The following is a 21,319-nucleotide window of genomic DNA, read 5'->3' on the forward strand; positions in this document are numbered from 1 at the left end:
GGTACTAAGATGATATATTATGAATAATATACATAAATACTTTTATATTATATACATATGAAAGCCCAGAAACTGAAAAACATTCATGCTTATCACACAAACATTCTCCAGTTGTGGGTATCGAACCCACGGCCTTTGACTCAGAAAGCAGGGTCGCTGCTTACTGCGCCAATCGGCCATCAAAGTAGAATAGAAGAGATGGTAAAGCAAGAATGATATAGGTTTACAAAATTTATAATCAATCAAAGTCGTAGAAAGATATTTGCAACCATTTTACATTTGATACATAGTGAAATGTTTACGACAACGTGTATTTTATTACTTGAAATTATGACCTTGAAGTGTAGCGTGACCCTGTTTCCTATCTTCACCTCAGCATACTCTTCCTGCGTTCAGACTTCTCAATCCTCGGATCCCATTCAGCATCATCAGGATCATCACCCTCGTAGATTTGAGGAGATAACGGAGACATGGTGCTAGAGTCATCGCATTCCTCGTCTATCCTGGGCGGAGTGGGCTCCGGACTGCTAGGTCGGAAGCCCTCTGGCATGTTGGCAAGCATCTCTTGGTACTGGTTTTCTCGGAGTGGAAAATGCCTCGGGGAGTATGGTCTCACTGTCTGAAATAATACATAACAGTTTTGGTAATAGTCCACCACGCTGACTATTTAGAGGTTGGTGGGCTTCCAACCCCTTTAAGAAAATTATACTACCGCTCTATTACTTAGGTTATTACTCAGTCTAGCCAGTTTCCTCACAATGTTTTCCTTTACCTTATGGTGAAGCAAGTGATATTTCAATTGCTTATATTTAAAAAAACGCACATAGCTCCCAAAAAGTTAAGAGCTGCGAGTCGGAGATCGAACTCTGTCTACCCGAAAAAGGAGGCCGAAGTCCTACCCACTGGGCTAACACCGCTTTTATCAGACTACATTAGCTATATTATCGTAGCACCAACTCGCCTCATGCTGTATCGGCGGTAGCATCATCGGCTGCGGCTGCGGTTCTAACTGCGGTTGTGGTTGCGGTTGCGGTTGTAAATTCAGCAGCGGCTCCGGCTCCTGCTCGTGAGAATTGTTCTCTGCCTCGATCTTGGCTCTCCGCGTTCTCTGTTTCCGCATGTAGCGATTTCGCTCGCGCGTTTCCGCACGCGTGTGCCTCGCTTGCACTGCCACCTCCGATATATCCTCGTCCTGGAAAACAACGAAAAAGATATTTCTTGAAAATAGTAAAACGGGCACATGCAACAATATTATATTTGTCGATCATTCCACACCCAGTTACACGGATCGTGGTCACAAGACTGCGGAGGTGCGATACGTTCTGCTGGATGACACGGACGGAGTCTACCTAACCCGCTTTCGTGTCCATTTTGTTGATATTTCGCGAACTGTTTACTATACTACACTGCCCAAAGTCACTTATAATTATATCGAGTTATGTCGCCATAATTATGAGTATTTACAAGGAAATTATCTTGATTAAACATTTATAAGCGGTAGCAATACTTTCTGTTCACATGTGTTTAACAGATTCCAGAAGCTTTACAGATTGCAAGCTTTTTTTTAGTTCTCTAAAAGGTAACATTTAACTGCAATCAAGGTAGCTTAAAGTTTGGTAAGGTCAGGGACAAATTTTTTAGGGGTATGGCAGTTATATTAAACCCATAACACTAATCAGTTTCTACGCGACATCGTACCGGACCGCTAAATCCCTTAGCGGCACGTCTTTGTCGGTAGGTGGTTTTCTACATCTATACTTTTTATCGAAAATTATATGTAATTCGCTATTCAACGAAGACAAGGTTTTGACCTTGCTTGGCAAAATGCTCTACTTCTACGAAATTGTCTTCAATAAAACGAATAGTATCATAAATAATCAAGAAAACACTATACTAATATTATATTATAGACTTACTTCACTCTCGATTGACATGCGCATAGACTTCATTACTCCATTGTTCAGCGGCGTCTCTGGTATCTCCATTACCCGCCATCTGTAATCACGAATCATGATATTTGGAAACAGATATAAATATATAAGAGTGAGACAGATCATCATCATGCTGATATCCCACTGTTGGGCAAGTAACGCCATTTTTCTAATAATGTTACAGAGGCGTTGAGGCTGTAGTCCGCCAAATACTTCACACACCTCTGAGAAATGTGAGCTATGCAGGTGTCCTCACAATGTTTACTTTAATCGTTTAAGCAAGTTATATTTTAAATTCCTTAAATGGCAATAAAAAAGGGGAATTTACTGCGAGACAACATGTGTTAAACTATGCAAGGAGACAATGAAAACATCATCATACTATGGGAAAAAAAATGGGTATTTTTTATTTTATTCAAACTTAATGTTATTTAACAAGTAATAGACACATAACTAAGAGAAGTAACAACGTCATAGAGAAGTAAAGTATTTTCTGTTATCTAATAGATGATATGAGTACCTAGATAAAAAAACGGCAAATATTACTGTATTATTAAACGGCATTATTATTGTAAACGTCATCTTCAGAAACTAACTTGGGGGTAATGATCTCTTTATACGTCAGTATCTCTGGTCTAGTGCTGGCAGCCACACTCTGCGGAATCACGATGTTGTCGATGTCGTAAGATTGGCGACGTATCGAGCGCCACTCAGTACTGCTGCGTCCGCGCCTGAAATTAAAGCATTAATAATAAGGAAGCTTTATTTTATTTCCATTTAATCAAAATTGACAAAATTTGCAATCCTTACACACAACTTGTGTTCGTCATTGTTATGACAAAAACCCATTGCACGGGTCTCCTCTCACAACGAAAAGGGTAGTCTATCACGCTGACCCAGTGAGGATTGGCGTACTTATGTTAGTATTTAGACTAAGTCTGAAGTCCTAGTTTTAGGATGGGTGAAAGCCTTCTTCATATCTTCCCAGTCTCCAGTCAGCCAGTTATTTTGGGAAGTTTTCATCCACTCCTCCTTTTGTTAACACCTTTTGAAAAAACAGTTTAAAATTTCTGACATCTCTAGCTCCGAATGTTTTGAGTTTCTCTTTAGGAACTTTCTTTTTTCCGACGTCCATATGTCCTATTGGCAGGGTCGCCATGTAGAAGTGGTGGAAGTCTGAGTGCCTTTCTTTTTCTTAAGTTTGCTTACGTTTATATTATTTATGGTCCCACTTATTCCATTACCGTTGTTCGCCGTGTGAGGTAATGTTGTTGCCAACAACATATGGGAATAATCAATCGGGTGAAATAGGTTGACTAAATAAAACTAAAGCTAAATGAATTGACCTTGCACACTAAAGGTTGCGTATCAAGGTACAATAAGTAGGACGTACGCAGTATTCACATTATTAAGATCGAACACTTTTCCAAGATAAATTAAACTTATTTTTATTTTTATGATTTGTCATCAAAGGCGGCTGCGTAAACCTATCATTTTTAATTAAGGTCCAGAATTTGCATACTTACGTTACTCTAAAGTTGTGTTTGGAGTTACGTAAAAAAATCGCGAAATATTTAGATCGGAATCTCCTTGGATTCTCTCAATTCGGTAAAATATATTTCTATTTCGGTATATCAGTAGAAATACTGACATATAGATAAGTTCTAGACCAACAAAGTCAAATCATGAGTTTAAATAATTAAAATAAATAACCAACCTGTCTTGCCCCGACGTAGAAGTATCTTCGTCTCGGTCTCGCTCTTTGGCGACCTTCCGTGACAACGGTGGGCGACCTCTTTTCAATCCTGGAAACAAATAATAAAGCATACTTTTCTTATTTCCGTACTACTATAAGTAAGCCTGCAAGCTCACATGGTGGCAAGCGATGATGATACATTAAATCGACACCCCTAATCAGTGCGCACGCGGTAACTAGCCACGGCCAGTAAAAAGTAGGCCAGTAATGATAAAACAAACAAACAAACTTTACAACTTTTTTATAATAGTAATTAGGATAGATTTAAGTAAATAAACAATATTTAAATGATTAATCGTCATGCTACAAGGTTATCAGTTTTTATGTTATCAATTATGAAAACCTGTTGACTATTTACAATCATCATCACACCAGTACACATAGTCAAAGTTCAGTTTTGATCTATTGAAATAAGGTTACTTTTGTACGAGAAGATTTGCGCAAAAAAAAACAAGGGGTTTTCGTATGAAAAGGTTTGGGCAAGAAACACATGTAGAAATATTCTCACTCGTAGGCAGTCGTTTGACAGGTCTGGGCGTGGCCTGTGGCGTTGTCGAAGGCGCGTGGTGAGTTCCACGGGGGGAGGAGGCGTGGTGGGCGCCTCGCCAGGCCTTGCCGACGCGAGACCGGAACCACGGGCGCGATGACAGTGCTGCCATGTGAATGTCGGGCGATACATCTGGAAAAAATAAGAAATGGGATTATAATAAAAACAAACAACTTACTTTTTACACGCTTTATATTAGCTTCACTTGTATGTTTGTTTGTAACCGACTTCTTTGGACGCGATTTTGACCCACTTTAAACGGTCAGATTTCTTTTAAACTTTGTAGACATATCGAGGACCGATGACAATACACTAATCTGAAAAGGTTATTCCAATTTTCACTATAAAAAATAAGATTTTTTACTAATTACTACAGCGCCATCTAGACCCAAATGTAAAAAACCTATGGCGTTCGCGTACCTAACAAAGTCCACAGAAAACATTAAGCTACTAGATGGTAGAGGGCGTTAGCTATTACTTTTTAATGGCCTGTTTTAAATAATAATTAGAACTTGCATTTCGAGAGACAGGCACACTGAATAAAAAAAAAATATTTTATCTCTTTAATGGTGGATGGGTTACCAATTAATTTTGCTCTAATAAAAATAATAGATCAAGAAAAACTAAAAAAAATCGTTATTGTGAATAAACTAAAAGAAAGAAATTAGCTTAGTTTTTTATACCAAGCGTGTTTTTTAATTTGTTTGAACTATTTAATTATTTTATTTTACATAAATATTCCAGCTTCAATAACACCCAATGGTAAGTGACGATATAGCCTAGGGTACAGCACTTTTGCCTATTCATTTATGAATTTAAGGTACTCTTATCAATGGTTATTGTACGGTACTGACTAGATTGTTGATCGCCACAATAGAGCGGGCATCAGTTGAATATTGGCAGCGGTAGAAGCAGCACATAGTGGATAAAAAAGCTTTTGTGTTTGAATATGTAATCACCAGTGTTTACAATAAATAGCATTCTATGTACTATTGTGTTTTAATATTTACGACTATAGTGAGTGAGTACACTGTAGTTAGGTAACTGGTAACAGGTAACTATCCTAATAACAAGGGCTTTGTAATATTTGTGCACTATTTTTTAACAAATGACATCCCTGGGGCTGATATAAATCAGTAAGTTTATGTTCAAATAGGCTTATAATAGAAAACTCGTTATAAATTATTATGAAAACAATAAAGAATCATGGGGATAGAAACGGTAATAAGAGCAACTAACTGAGCAGAAATAAGCTAATTGCTATTATTACCGTTTCTCTGAAATCGTTAAAATAGACTCCAAAAGAATAATGCTGATGCCAATGGAGACTATTTACCCACTTGAAGTTGAGGTCTCACCAGTCCCACGATCTTCAGTAATGAAGGAACAACCATAGAGACAAAGAGAGAGAGTTTCTCTTAAATATTTTTGAAAGTGACCCCAAGAGAAAAGTTGAAAGTGATAAATAAGTTTATTATGGGCTTCTATTAGATAGACAAGGGTACACTTAGAGCCATCATACTAAAACATAAAAAATGTATTAATATATATAGTTGAGATATATGGAGATATATATATCATAGTTAGTGTAAGTGGCCCTGCCGTACTAAAATAAATAAATAAACCAAAAGTTCCTCTTTTGATTTGACATGATTTACATATCGCACTGATAGACCGGAAAGTTCTGTGTTTATAAAAAAAACACTGATTGTTCTTAACACCACATTATTACATATATAATTTGTATACTTGTAATATCCACATTAACCACTTTACTATTTACTCTGGTTATAGAGATAGAGTTGTGGAACCCTAATGAAGGGCTTATTTGAGCCGCAGTAACCTTATCTTTAATCCCCTTTCTGAAAGCCAACTGGCAGGCAGAAACCAGGTCTGTAGTTGGGCAGCAATTCGACTGAAGAATAATAACAAACTAGATTTGGCAAAATGTACCGATTTTATAGGCTCATATTGCTGATTGACAATTTAATAGTGACATGAATTAGGAAATAGCAAGTCAACAATATGCAGCCAGTAGTTAGGGTTGTGGGTTATGTATGTACCTTTAATATCGCTTAGCACAGGGTGGTAGGCAGGGTCAACTAGGGCCAGCCGCTGAGCGGGCGCAAGGGTCGAGAAGGGCGGCAATGGTTGCGTCGGCTCCGCACGCCCCGTGCACACAGGGCAACTCTCCACGCGGTACTGACAACTGCATCTGAATGAACGAAATAAGAGTTTTATCATCAAGCCGAGTGCTGTTAAATGAGGTTGAAAGAACTTAAAATAATACCTATGTTCTTCATAGTGTGAAAAATATTATTATTCTAGACCATATTTCTGAAATGTCTGCTTTACACAATTTAGTAACATTTTCTCAATATAAAATGTCAAAGTTATCTCTAACTATAATTTGAAGAACTAGTAGGTATTCTAAGTAATTCATTTAAGTAAGCGTTACAGACTATATTGGTTAGAAGCAGGCGTTACTTTGCGGAATTTAATATATTATGAAAATTAAGCTTAATTCGCTATACTCCACGGAAAATAGGACAAGAAATTATAAATAACACCATACAGATTCTCCTGCTGTTCGCGGAGTATAGCAAATAAAGCTTAATTTTCATGATGTGTTTTAACACATATGTTATTGATTTATATATAATTGATATTGTGGAAGAATTTGCGGATGAAATGACTCGGTGGCAAAACGCGAATATTAATGCTGCTGAGCGGCAGAAATTAACTTACTTGATATCCGATGGCTTGGCCGCCTTGTTGGTGGCGATGTGCAGGTTGTGCATCTGAAGGAGTTTCCGCTTATTGAACGCGTCCCTGCGCAGCGGACGTACGCGCGCACAAGAATCCTCCGTTCCCGGCAGGCTGCCCGAGTAGCCCTCCGGCTCGCCCTCAAACTGCACCGGGCCCTTCGCCTCGCGCACCTGCAATCACAGAAATAATACGATTAATAAGGATTTAAGTGCCGTGTAGTAACAGCGGGCAAGAGGAAAGTTGTCATCAACCATCTTCCAGCGGGTGTCGTACGAGCCGACTAAGGGAATATGTGTTAAAACACATCTTTATATATATATTTCTTGTGTGCGTGTGTATGTCACTGAACTCCTCCTAAACGGCTGGACCGATTTGAATGAATTTTTCGGTATGCGTTTGGGCGGTACCCTGGATGGTTTAGATTCACAAATTAGCTCGACAGATGGCGTTGGGTTCCGCTAGTATATTATGAAAATTAAGCTTAATTTGCTATACTCCGCGAACAGCAGGAGAATCTGTATGGTGTAATTTATAATTTCTTCAATCCGTATACTCCACACCAAATCAAATCAAATACACTTCCGACGGCCGACTGGCGCAGTGGGCAGCGACCCTGCTTCCTGAGTCCTTGTCGTTGGTTCGATTCCCACAACTGGAGAATGTTTGTGTGATGAACATGATTGTTCTTCAGTGTCTGGGTGTTTATCTGTATATTACAAGTATTTATGTGTATTATATTCATAAAAATATTCAACAGCTATTTAGCTAGTACCCATAACACCAGCTACGCTTACTTTGGGGCTAAATGGCGATTTGTGTATTGTCGTAGTATATTTGTTTATTTATTTTATTATTTACTTTATTGTATATCAAATAAAAAGCAATAAAAAGACACAATTCAAAGAAAGAAAGAAAGGTACAATACTATCCTTATCGCTTAAAATCGATCTCTAACAGGTAACCTACCAAAGGACATGAAGTTAAGAAGAAGGGAAGGGCTAACCTGTTAGGGAGTATGGTAGTCATACCCCTAATCGGTTTCTACTTCACATCGCACCGGAAAATTAAAGCACTTAGCGGCACGTCTTTGTCGCTAGGGTGGTAACTAGCCACGGCCGAAGCCTCCCACCAGAGCAGAGAAAATTCAAAAAATATGAATTTCCAAATTGCCCCTGCGGGAATCGAACCCGGGAGGAGTAGGAGCCTACTTAAATTCACAGCGCTCACGGTTGCGCCATCGTCGTCTTCTGTTTAAAGTCAAAGTCAAAAATATCTTTATTCAAGTAGGCCCAAAAGAATGCCAATTCTTTCATTACATTTTTGGCGAAAATTTTGGATTAAACCACTTCAATTCTCAAGGCGCGATGTCATAATTGCCAATGTTGTAATATGAATTGTTTTCGTCACTCCAGCCAAAACGGCTTTAGAATATGTGTCGATTACTAACGATACCACATGAAGAAAATCAGAATACCTACCGTATCTTATCTCACTTAAAAGTTAACCTAGCTTTTGTGAAAATGTGTAACACAAGGTAAAACACAAATTATGTGCATTCATTTTAGGCTGGAGAGTCAAATGTCCTTGAAACAAGTACATTGTTGGTGTATAATAATGGTTTGTATTTTTGAGTTAAAGAAACAGGTCATAAATTGTTCATTCACGATACTTATCTTGCGCACTATAAAATCTTCTTCTTCTTATACACGGTGGGGTGGGTTCTAACCCAACCTAACCTAACTACGGAAGAGTTAATGTGTTTAACAATTTATGTACCTATTTATGTATAGATGTTTTACTTTCGATTTTAGTGATACCCTTGGCTTCCTCTTAGCTACACAATCGTTCCTGGCTAATGGATAACCACAATAAATCCAATATGATGACAAGCAAAATATGCAAAAAATATATTTCACCAATATATTCACGTTTGGCATCAAACATGTACGTTCCATAAATACAAAATATAAATAAATAAATTTACTACGACAATACACACATCGCCACCTAGCCCCAAAGAAAGTAGCTTGTGTTATGGGTACTAAGATGACTGATGAATATTTTTATGAATTATATACATAAATACTTAGAAAATACATATAAACACCCAGACACTGAAAAATTACATATATAAAAATATATATATCAAATGCGGTCTTTGGAAAATCTCTGGGTGCTCCACATTTTTGTCGCTCTTGCTTAATCGCTTTTATTGAATAGGGTATCGTTAGCTTCATTTCTGATTCCCGAGTGACATAGGGTATGTGACGTCATGCCAAATCCAATATAACGGGCAAAAGAAACGTAGGCAACGAAAAGAAAGTTTTACCGAAATGTTCAGAATTTGATAAAAAACGAAAGACCGCCATGCCCGCCAGTTTGTCTGCGTTGGATTTCCGGCTATATTGGCATCCACGTAAAGAACTATGCAGTCGCGGACTTTTTGTAAAACTGTTTAAGAGTAACAATCCCCATAATACATTATACCCACTAGCTCTAATGATTTATTATAATAGCATACTCTCAGTCGGCAGATTTATTTCAGACTTTACCTAGTTGAAACTTATTATTTTATTTTGTGCAATTGTCACAATGTCTTTATAATTTAAAGCCTGTGTAACAATGATTTTAGCCTTCAAAGTTTTATAAAAATCCGTTACGTAGTTTTTGCATGGAAGAGTAACGAACATTGCATTTACAATTTTAGTGCGATTAGTAACTTTCCACGAATCCTACTAATATTGTAAATACGTCGTTAAGTCTGTGGTGCACCTTGATATACTGATGTAGGCAATACCTGTCTATGGAGATCATTGTGCTGTCGGATCTTGTACTCCAGCTCCTGGACTTGAACCTGCAACCAGCACCATCGGGAGGCGATGGATGCACGCGTCTTTTGCCACGTCCACAGAGCTCGCTTTTCACTGAAAACGTTAATTAATTTAATATATTATGATAAAAAGGCCTTTATAACAGCTTCGAAGGCAGGACGCGTTTTTAGCCTGTGGGAGTCCGGTATTATCCAGATGGATGTCCATGGGGAATTTTCTGTCCTAGTTATAAACAAAAAGAACAAAATTGTTCTAGCAGAACGAAAAAAAACCTTTACCCTTCTCATGCTCTTAAAGTCGTATTTTAGGCTAAATGTAGGCGAACTAAAACGCTCTTGTGCTTAAAATTATATATGTATAATTGGCTCTGAGTTCTAGTATTTTGATCATACTAATGCAAACCGGTTCTTTAGGTGAGGGTATTTTTTAAATTCATATACATAGTACCTACATAAACAACTAGAGTAAAAAGGAAATTAAAAAATTAATTATTATTTTAGTTTATTAAAACTTTTTCGTCCATTTCTTGATAGTATTTACTTAGTCTTTGTTCTTTCAAATACACACACCAACATTCATGAATAAATTACAGCAACAATAATATTATAATAAAAACGTATGTATAGACTAGGCGCGTTGTCTATTTATGTAATCTGTGCTCAGGAGAATATGAGCAACTGACGGTATAATATAACGAAAATAGTTCCTTTTGAACCTATTATATTTTCAGTTAAGTAGTTGGTTTTTATCAATTTTATGTATTATTTTGTTAGACGAGTGTTAATGTCCTTTTTAGATATAATTTATTTCATTTACAATATTTTATTTCTTGGCCATCGTATATATCCAGATGATACAAAATGAAGAAAATCTCCAGTAGGAGTTATCGATACTTAAAACACTTTAAAAAACCTATCCTTAAGTTTTATAAATCGTGTAGGGTATTTTCGCCTTTTCGCGTCCGACGCCCAATTCGCGTCCAAACGACGGTACACTGTTTTACAACAGTGAAAAATAACAATACCGACACACCATTCTAAACAAGAGCGCTTCTATTGATGTTAGGACCTATGACAGGTACTCACACACAAACAAAAGATCTGTGCGTGCAACCCAAATTTAATGAAAAATAAACTAATCCTGCGTGTGCAACCAACAAGTGCTGACGCGCGAATGTGTTGTAAAAAAATAGTGAGCAGCTGTACGTTTCACGGTAAGTATTTAAGGTGTTTATGTGAAATTTAGAATACTTTGTTATCCCTAGAGCTTAATTGTGAACCACACTATAGGAATAACGATGTTTGTGCTTATATTTTTCTACTGACAGCTTTATATAAGGTGGACGCGAACTGGTACATACAATTTATAAAAAAATCACTTTGCGTCCGCTGTGGACGCAGATTACTCTAACTATTTCTCAGTCAGATTTTTAATTAAATACGATAACATGGGTAAAACAATATAAACTTCCTATCAATTTTAACAACATTAACATGCATAATATGATGGCCGATTTGCGTCCATATTATTAGAAATATAAATAAAGATAATGAATGTCAAAAATCAGACTTGGACGCACAGTTTTCCTACATTAGAAACCCTATAACATTTTGCGTCCATCTTTTTATCACACGAAAATAATAGAGTAAAATTTATATAATTTTATTTAAATATACTCTTTATAACCTACCTAACCTAAAAATATACAATTATTATACGAAAATTATTTTATGTATTTGCCAATATTTGAATTTTGTTCCATTTTTAGGGTTCCTTACCCAAAGGGTAAAAACAGGAACCTAGTACTAAGACTTCGCTGTTCGTCTGTCACCAGGCTGTAGCTCATTAATCGTGATAGTAAGACAGTTGAAATTTTCATGGATGATGTATTTCTATTGCCGCTATAACAATAAATATTGAAAAATAGAATTAAACACGGAACGCGCGAGTCCGATTCGCACTTGGCCAATTTTAAAGGCTTTGTACCGAAATGGTAAAATAGAATCCTATAAAGCCATCGACATGATATTCGAAATAATAGTGAATCTATTAATGGAGTTAGTTGGAGGAGAAAAAAAATATCCTGAAGTGCTATTTATGTTTACTTTTATGATATCAGCAATTATTAAATAAATGTTTTGATTAAAATCACAAGCTTCCCTTTTTATTTCCTAGTTCCCTTCCTAATTAATTCTAAACAGGTGGACGCCAATTGGTCCACAGGCGGACGCAATCTGGATTTTGTGGACGCAAAATGGGAAAATCGCCTGTTTCAGCTATTTGTACCTGTGTAGAATAAAACATTAGATGCGTTGTCCAAAACTGTGCATTAAACTTGACAAGACTATATAGGGACTACATTACAACCATATTTGATTAAAAACTACCGTACGGACATTTTTTTTTTCACATTCAAAACTAACAACTCCACTAAGTGGACGCAAACCGGCGAAATAACCCTATATTTTTATAAATCGTACTGAAGTTTTTGTCAATTTTATATCATCTGCATACCTTATGCATACACTTTATACACGCCACTTGCTGTCTCCATAGGATATATATATATTATATATACGATAGGTAAGCCAAACATAACACTGAGGTTACACTACAAAGCGAATGATATTATGAATACCGTAGGACTTTTACTTGTCTTTATGTGTCCACGATGCGAGCTATCTTAGTGTCGACTTCCATTAGGACTGTTGCAGCAATTCAGCTAAACATAGGCAACAAACCTTAACAGACACCCTTTCAGATTTATAACAGTATTGAATTGCAGGGATGGGCAATAATTATTTCCTTGATGTCACGACACAAACCTCTGGGACCCGAGATTTGCGACGCGATGTGTCGTAGATTGAAAGTTTGTATGGACCCAATTAGAAGTTATTAGATGTTCTAGGTACGCGGTTGAATTCGCAGAGAATAGCTAGTAGCCGATGGATATATGGCTTTCCGTTATTTACAAGCTTTCTGATACAAGAAAAACAATTGAGTTATTTATGGTAGTTCTTGAATAGTATCATTAATTTTTTTTATTTTTATTAATTTATAGTTTAATTCCCTTTAGCTTTATAACATTAGTACAGATAAATAGAAACATATAGACTAGGGGTTCCCAACCTAAGCACTTACAAGAAATTTCACACGGCGCGCGCCCTGACCTAGCTATTATTAATAATAGATAGGTACATATTACTTAGGCAGATAGGCGCGAATAATAAATCATCCTCAGTATGAAACGAATAAAACCCCATTTTAACAAAGATTTAAGACGCTTGCCACATGAGAAACCACTGCATAAATACACTGCACAATGCAAAAAAAGATTCTGTGGATGTACATGAGGAACTCCCGCGGTGCACTTTCTGCGGCGCCTAAGTAGCGTAGTCCTGCCATAGACACTATTCCTACTAGACTAGATATTAATATAGAAGCTAGAATCAACCAATTATTATATAACCACATAACTAGTATCTTTATATCACAAATAGATATTTAACTGACTGTGTTTGAAGATTGAAGCCAATTTAGAAGTAGAACTGATCATTGCATAAATTGACCTAACCAGACACGTTAAGTTACATACCTGTACAGATATCTAGAACTATATGCATAGGTTGGATACCTATGCAACAAAAGCCTTAAAATAGATCTAAAATATAATATTCTTGTGTCATAGTGTTTAGGGACTCAACCCTCCAAAACAGCTGGACCAATTCTTATGAATTTTTTGACATATTCGGTAGATCCAAAAATCTGTCTTAATCTATTTGTAAATCCCTAAGTAATGAGGGTGGTTCTTCCTAATTTTATAATATTTTTGTTGAGTATATAGAAATCTGAAAAAAAATTCAAAATCCAGAAAAAGTGTGGACAATGTTGCGGGCAACAGCTAGTAGTCTATATTTGTCTGGGCGAGGCATCATCCATGCCTAGTTACCCTACCAACAAAGAGATGCTGCTAAGCAATCTAGGTTTCAGGTATGTTGCATAGTGTATTTAATATATCTGCCATACCTGTATGGTGGTGACACTTACACCTCCTAGAATCTTAGACTACATCATCACTGACCACCAGGTAATATTCGAAAAGAAAAAAGTTAAGTTAAGGTTTACGAAACCATTGCACCGATTGATTTATTTGCTCTATATACTTTTTCATGTGTAATAATGGATTTCTTTTGATTTTTTCAAATTAAAAACTCTGAATGTCCACACAAAATCAACAAAACTTTTTATATTAAGATCAGCCTGGAGGATACTATATTAGCAGGGTACTTTACTAGGTACATTATCCTTCCCTTACTTTTATATATAAGCACAATAATCTTCTAAATCACCCACTCACTTCAAATGAATTGTATCAGTCAAACCCACGTGCCAGATTATTGATTTCATTAGGTATTACCCAAAAATATCACTTTTTATCTATACTTCATTAAATTAGCAACTAGTTAAACCACCAATCTCTTTTAAATAATTAGGAATACATAACAAATAATTATGACTCAGTTGTCATAACTTCAAGTTTATCTTGAATTGTTGAATACATAATAGTATGGATTGAATTTAAGTTTGAATTGTACAAATATACGGTCAGTTTGAACTCACCACCTTATAAACTCATAGATATCATAAACTACCTATTACCATAAGGGAAAGGAATATGTACAGCCACTAGAGCAACACTACTTATTAATTAATTATAATATTATCAATTAATAAATATTCTTGTTATATATTTGTAAAGTAAAAGTAACAGAAGTGGGATAATTAGATGTGGTTTAGGAACAGCAACTTTGTATCTCAGCAATTAATTATAATATTAATTCATTAATTTGCCAATATAATATTTAAATAGTAATAAGAACTTAAATTATTTCATTTCTTTTTGCTATTAGAGTGCCTCTTACATAAATTAAAGGATCTTTTCAGTATTTGGCCATTAATTGTGAATTTTAAGTCAGTAGTTAGAATGTATTATTAGATCAGAACTTGTGTATGCAGCTCAACCTTGCTTCTTTTGGTCCATAATAAAGTTTATAGTTAATTAAAGGCTAGATAACCTGTTCTTCAATTGTACTTAAAACCATATTTGAAACACAATATAAACAACTTATTAAAAAATAAAAACAGCTAATATGGAAAATACGATTTTAAATCTCTAAGTCAAATCTCTCTCTATTCAAATTATAATTACTTCAAGTTTCAGTTCTCTAGACAATCTTGCATCAGCTTTCATGTAACAACAAAGAATCCAATATAGAACCCTCTTTTTATACAGAACTTGTTTTGTATTCATCAAATTATTGTATTCATTAGGGGACAAAATAATATTATTATTATAAATTTAAGATGTATAATACTTTTTGCTTACACACTTTTTTGTAAGTTTCAATAATATTATAGTCCTACAACTATGGTTGGACTATCTACTTTACCTACCTTTCTGTATAAAAGCAGTGTACGTACAATTAACTATAGTCTTAGCTTTATACTTACTGTCTGTTGCCATGCTCTTGCCCTGTTTATAACAGTTTTTTATAAAGGCTTGTTTTCCTGGGATGAAGGGAAAGCTATGTAACTCTTGGTCTTTTCAACTAACTATGCCAATTGATCACTTAGTGAGACAGTGAAGGCAGGACAAACAAGCACACTCTCATTTACAATATGTAGGGATGCTACACACATTTTTTTCCCAATTATAGTGGCTAAATAAGCTGGTCAAGATATAAGCTATTATTAATCATAGGTTAATTCTTATTTATTTTATTAAATAAATAAATAATAAAAATAAATAAGCTGGTCAAGATATAAGCTATTATTAATCATAGGTTAATTCTTATTTATTTTAATATGAATTCAAAAACATTTTTAAGCTTAAAGAATACATTTTAGTTTGTGAACAATCTGCATGAAAACAGTATTTAATTTTAATATAAATAACAGACAAACTCCCACCTAATTACCATTGATATCTGGAGCATGGGTCACTGATGCATTGTCAGTTTTAAAGATTCTGTTTATCCGCCCCTTGTAAATGGGAGTTTATTTCACATATTTCAAGTGAGAAGCAGATTTCTGCTTTTATACCAGATAATTTTATCTGGTATAAAGATATTAGAAGAATACCAGATATCCAGATGGCAAAATTTGCTTTTTTAGGTGTATCAATATGCTCAGAGATTATTATTTGTAAAAGCACAGAGGCTGCTTTTATTATTATGCTTTATATTACTATTTAGCAGTCTCCATTTGTTTGTTTGTATATTGTGTCAGCTTCTTTTTTTATTAATCAAAGAATTTACTTGATAAGTTTAATAAGCATTTGGTTTGGTATTTTAGTCGATATGTTTGCCCCAAGTACACAACAGAAAACATTCAAAATGTTGATAGATTTTTATTAATGTTAATGTGTGGGTTTTAAAAATGTATGATTAATGTAAGAATTCATTAATTATAATGTCTTCTAGGTATGTTTTAACTGCCTAGACCAGGTTTCTTTTTATTTTGTAATCGCACCAGCAACCACTCCCTTTAGACTGTAACAAAGCATTTCTGCTTAGTGGAAGAAATAAGCAAGCATTAGTACTTCCCCAGATGGGCTGTCACAAAAAGATCTACTACTATTGGTACCAAGGTATCCTTAACAAAAAACTCCCAACTGCCTAAGTTATGATTCCAAATTACAATAATTTCTGACACCAGTTTTGACCTATTAATATATACCTATTATATACCTTTTCAAGCATTAATTAGAGCTACTTTTTGCTATTTAGATATTAACAGTACTATTTCAGTTAGGTACGAAATACAGTATGAGATATAACAGTATGACTTGAAAACCATGGGAAAACAAAAATTCTTTGTAAATAGAGTTTCAGTTCATTGCAGTAACTTATGAATATTAGTAGAAAATATTAAATAACTCACATAGGCATGGGCTGTTGGTGAACATTGTTGTAGGTGACAGCCTCATCATTGCTCTCAGCCCCCGAGGATGAGGCTGTTGCATCAGAGTCCAGCTGATAATTTACTACTGACAGGTGAGAGCGCAGTGCACCCGCAGAATCATCTAATCCAGTCAAAGTCCCAGATGAAATGCCAATAGATGCAGATCTTGATGCATCACCTTTGGATGTCCCAGCTTTATAATACGTAGGTCCAACAACTGTCCGAGATGCAGCACTGGCCTGTAGAGCAGCAGTAGTCTCTATCCTTTTTAACAATGCTTTCAACCCCATTGGCCTCCCACCACCATCTTTCCGAGCCCCACGAGTGCTTTTCTCAAATGTCTGAGCGGCCTCCTCTGATATTCTCTTTCCAATTGCCCGCCCTTGTAATATTCGTAAACGCCGCAATAGAAAGGCGCAACGGCGTTCTAAACGAACTTGCATCAATCTTATTTTGTCTTCTGCTGCATCTCCCTCAGAGTCCACCGAATCAGCCAAATCAAACCCACTCAAGGGAAATATAGCTTCTGGGTCACCTGTGGAGAGATTATCTGCTCCAGTTTCTAAGGTTTTAATCGCTTGGAACAGATCAGTTTGAACAATATCACTGTTGCCTAGGTCGACAAGTATTTGTTCCATCTCCTGGGAGTCCTTGGCCAGGCTGGGTTGGTTCTGGAGCCCCATATCGTCTTCGTCCATCTGTATGGCGCGGTTGTCGACGGACGCGAGCGCCCGTCTCCGGTGGGATAGCTTGTCGGTCTCGACGGCCGTGTAGAAGCGGGCAAACTGGGGTGGCACAGTTAGCGCCGGGGCCATGACACGAGCGCCGCCCGCCGCGGACGCCGGCGCAAGACGCGTCAGGGCGGGCAGCCTACCTCACTCATCCCGCCCTTATGTAACGACACGATTATGCACTATTTCACAACACTACACGAGTCCTGCACTGCACTGGGGTGCCATTTACTGGCATTCTCCGGTTCAATCACCTGCCGGCTCTCGATATTCAAACAGCGGTGACGGAGTGCATACGGCGCGCTTCTGAAAAACAACGGTTAACACCGATTACTAGCCGGTCTTTGTTTATACCTAAGCGACTTTGTCGTCACTGGCTGCACATGAACAATAATCATTTCAAAGTCTTTTTCTTTATGTACTATATTCGAAATTAGACCCACGTGATAACGAAGAGTTCGCAAGCGGTCGTAGTTGCTTGTTTCTGTACGATATGGAACAGGAAATGATACACTTCTCAAACACTTACACTGGAACCAATAGCACAAAGTTCCCACAGTACTCTCCAGTCCAGTACGATAAATGAGGGAAACAATGATATTGGACGATTTGTAATGGCGGATGAAGGCCTAAAACACTGTTCAAATGAGTAGGAATTCAATTCTTGTGACGAAACGTAGCGAAACCACACCAAACGCCACAAACACTGAGCAACTTCTGAACGTTAAAAAGAGATAGCAAGCGCGGCCCTGAATCAGTACTTGCGCGGTAAAGTCGAATACGCAGTAGTAAAAACAACTTATTATTTTTTTTAAACATAATTGAAACTAAACCTAAGGTTATTATTACTTTAAGAATTTATTAGTTCGGCATACAGAGGTTTAATATTAAAATGTCAAGTAAAAATAAAAAAGTTTTGCAAATGATAGCTTTATTGCCTTACCGCCACGCTATATTCTAACAATAGACCTATTGTAAGCAGACGAAATCATGACGAAATAATTTAAAATTCATTTAGGACATTTACTTTACATTCGTAAATGGAAAACAATTTAAAGTTTGATAATATTTTTTTAACATAAACAAAGTGCGATTTTTGCTATTTTGACTTAAAAAGTTGCGTTCCGGAAACACTTCATGTGCATTTAAAGATACAGATAAAAAATTTATTGCTCTTTTTATTTCTGATCTAAAATGGGATTTTTAAAAAAAATAATCAATTAACTTCTTTAGCAAATTCATACATCCTTTGCTCCAAGATATCCATTCCGTTTTACGCAATCGTAGCATCATTTCAACATATTTTGAATCAATTCGCAATGCAATGTTTCAGTAGAGGTTCATTCAGCGCGTTTAAAAATGTTAGGTAATCTCAAAGAAATGAGCAACAGGATTTTAGCAAGATTATGTTTTATTTTAAGCGTTAATTGCTATGTTACTCTGTGGTGCTCGCGGACCTATTATTTTGTAAGGCCGTAAAAAAAAATGTCGTCCTTTCGTTTCGACTATGGTTTCGACATATAATATGACAGTTATTTAAGTTGATAACCATTCGCCACAAAAGAAGCCGTATAATTTGACAGAGCCGGGTGTTGATGTCAGTTCGCTTCCGGTTAGCAACGACAGAAAAGATATTATCACACAGTACTTATTACTGGAACTGATTTAATGCCTTGTGGCGCTTGGGCGCGTATTGAGGGAAAATAGCTTGTCAAAATATCAGCATAAGCTAGCTATATTAGATAATAATAATAATACCTACTCTACTATCTACTACTCAAATCACATTAACATCAAAATATTTTCACTCAAATTTTGTCTTCAGCTAAATTTGAAAGCAGATATAACAATAATACACCATCCTTTACTTTGTACCTACCTAGCTTAATATTTTTATTGTAGAATATTCAATTCCTGCCCAGCAATAAATATAGAATAGTTACCCTACATCAAATGTAATATTTATACATGATAATCAAGTTTTTCCTTATATCACCACAAAAAGGTTAAATTAATGCTATGGTCCAAAAACTGAGTGTATTTAAACTGAAATAATAAGCACTTAATTATCATATTCATATTTTGGAGTGGCATGACTTAAGTTATATATAATCTAGGCTTGAAAACCTCAAGTTTTATGTAGCTAGTAACTTATAATACTGGAAAATATTAGGCTAAAAGATGTATTATTCTTTAGTTGAAACATAATCTAACAACCATGAGTTGATTTTACTAAGCACATAAAAATAATTATAATATAAATTTGATGCCTTAACATATTTGTTGCATTAATATAGAGTAAAGACTGTAAGAAAATTTTAAAACCCATTTTTTAAATTGAACTAAAATTAAAATAAATGTAAAAAAAATTATTCCTTACCTTTACAGAAAAAGACCTTGCAGATGCTTGTTCTTTAGATAACCTCATATGTACTGCAATAAAGTGTCTGTCTTCCATTCTGAGCTCCATCAATTGCCTAAAATTGATGAGAGAACCACATAATAAGGAGAAATCTTGGATTTTAATAAACAATTTCAAAAGTCCTACTTTACTATTGAGTTGACAGCTATCTGACATAGAACTTGCTGTCTAAGGAATGTCATTAGAAAAATAAAATAACAAAACAACTACAATAATTCTAGGTTACAATGATTATTACAACTGTAAAAGTGCAGTTGCCATTATATGAGGAGTAACAAAGGAATGATAGGAAGTCAAGTTAAATGTTAAGAAAGAAAACTTTATGACATGCAAAACACTATACTATGTTGATTCAACTTGAGATTGTTACATAAAATATATTTAGAAATATATATGACTTTAAACACAGAAGGGAATGTAAGAATGTTTTAGATATTCTTGAAATCTTAAAATATCCATTTTTAAATAAAACCTCACATTATTTCAATCTATATTTTACTCTAATAGGTAACATGTAGTTTTATTTGATGTAAATTATATACCTAAATTTTATACACAACCGTGGAGTCTTTCATGGGTTATTTAAGGACAGTACAGGTGCTAAACATTGAATTATTAAGTCCTTCCAAAACTTGTTGTAGACCTTATAACATATTTGACACTTAAATTAGTTCTAGATTCCTGCAGCATAAAAATTTGGGCAAACATATTATATTTTTCCATACAACATACAAGTTATTATATATTATTTAATAACAATAATACTACTACATATTTATTTATAGTGACGGATTAATCCCTTGAAAGCTTGTTGTCCAAATCTTTTTTTTTTTACGAGTCACACAGCAAGAGATTAAACTGTTTGATATTTATTTACTTATTATTGTGATGCTGTTGTATCACTGTCTTATGTTAATTTTAAATTTTAAATTAATAATGCAGTTCTTTATATCATGATTGTTCAAGTGATGATGTGTACTAAGGTTGATTTAAATAAATTTATAAACTGTACAATCCATATTTGACTGTTATATATTCCAAATTTAAAGAAATTAGATTATAAACGAAACATATATATAGAAGTAATGATTTCAGTATAGCTAAATCAAAAAATACAATCTCATATTTTTTATAATTATTTCATCAAAATTACAATACTAGAATTTGGGATTAGCAATAAATTAATGCAAATAAAGGCTACCAGTGAATGATTTTTAATTATTTATTTGAATTAAGAATTCTTGTAGTAAGTAGGTATGTACATAACAAGTTAGTACTTAGTTACTGTAAATAGTTACAAAATATTAATGTAAACTTAGGATATTGTAAAAACGATAGAATGAAAGCTAAAAATAACTTAATTTGGATT

At 35.2% G+C, this 21,319-nt stretch overlaps 1 protein-coding gene across 3 annotated transcripts; it reads right to left on the reverse strand.

Moving 5' to 3' along the window:
• Nucleotides 1–142: 142 nt before the first annotated feature.
• LOC120630035 (KAT8 regulatory NSL complex subunit 1) lies at nt 143–20,053 on the reverse strand. 3 transcript variants are annotated; one of them, XM_039899161.1, is made up of 11 exons: nt 19,909–20,053; nt 16,777–17,834; nt 9,801–9,927; nt 6,983–7,173; nt 6,298–6,449; nt 4,196–4,366; nt 3,649–3,736; nt 2,528–2,662; nt 1,917–1,995; nt 962–1,192; nt 143–619 (listed from the first exon to the last, which is right to left on the reverse strand). In XM_039899161.1, the coding sequence occupies exons 2-11, from the start codon at nt 17,610–17,612 to the stop codon at nt 368–370; spliced, it is 2,262 nt and encodes a 753-aa protein (XP_039755095.1). In that variant the 5' UTR covers nt 17,613–17,834; nt 19,909–20,053; the 3' UTR covers nt 143–367. The 3 variants fall into 3 exon arrangements, with proteins under 3 accessions (XP_039755095.1, XP_039755093.1, XP_039755094.1); XM_039899159.1 differs by lacking the exon at nt 19,909–20,053 and adding an exon at nt 18,058–18,234; XM_039899160.1 differs by lacking the exon at nt 19,909–20,053 and adding an exon at nt 17,972–18,234.
• Nucleotides 20,054–21,319: the final 1,266 nt, after the last annotated feature.

This window comes from Pararge aegeria, chromosome 15, assembly GCF_905163445.1.
Source record: "Pararge aegeria chromosome 15, ilParAegt1.1, whole genome shotgun sequence".
Taxonomy (NCBI): domain Eukaryota; kingdom Metazoa; phylum Arthropoda; class Insecta; order Lepidoptera; family Nymphalidae; genus Pararge; species Pararge aegeria.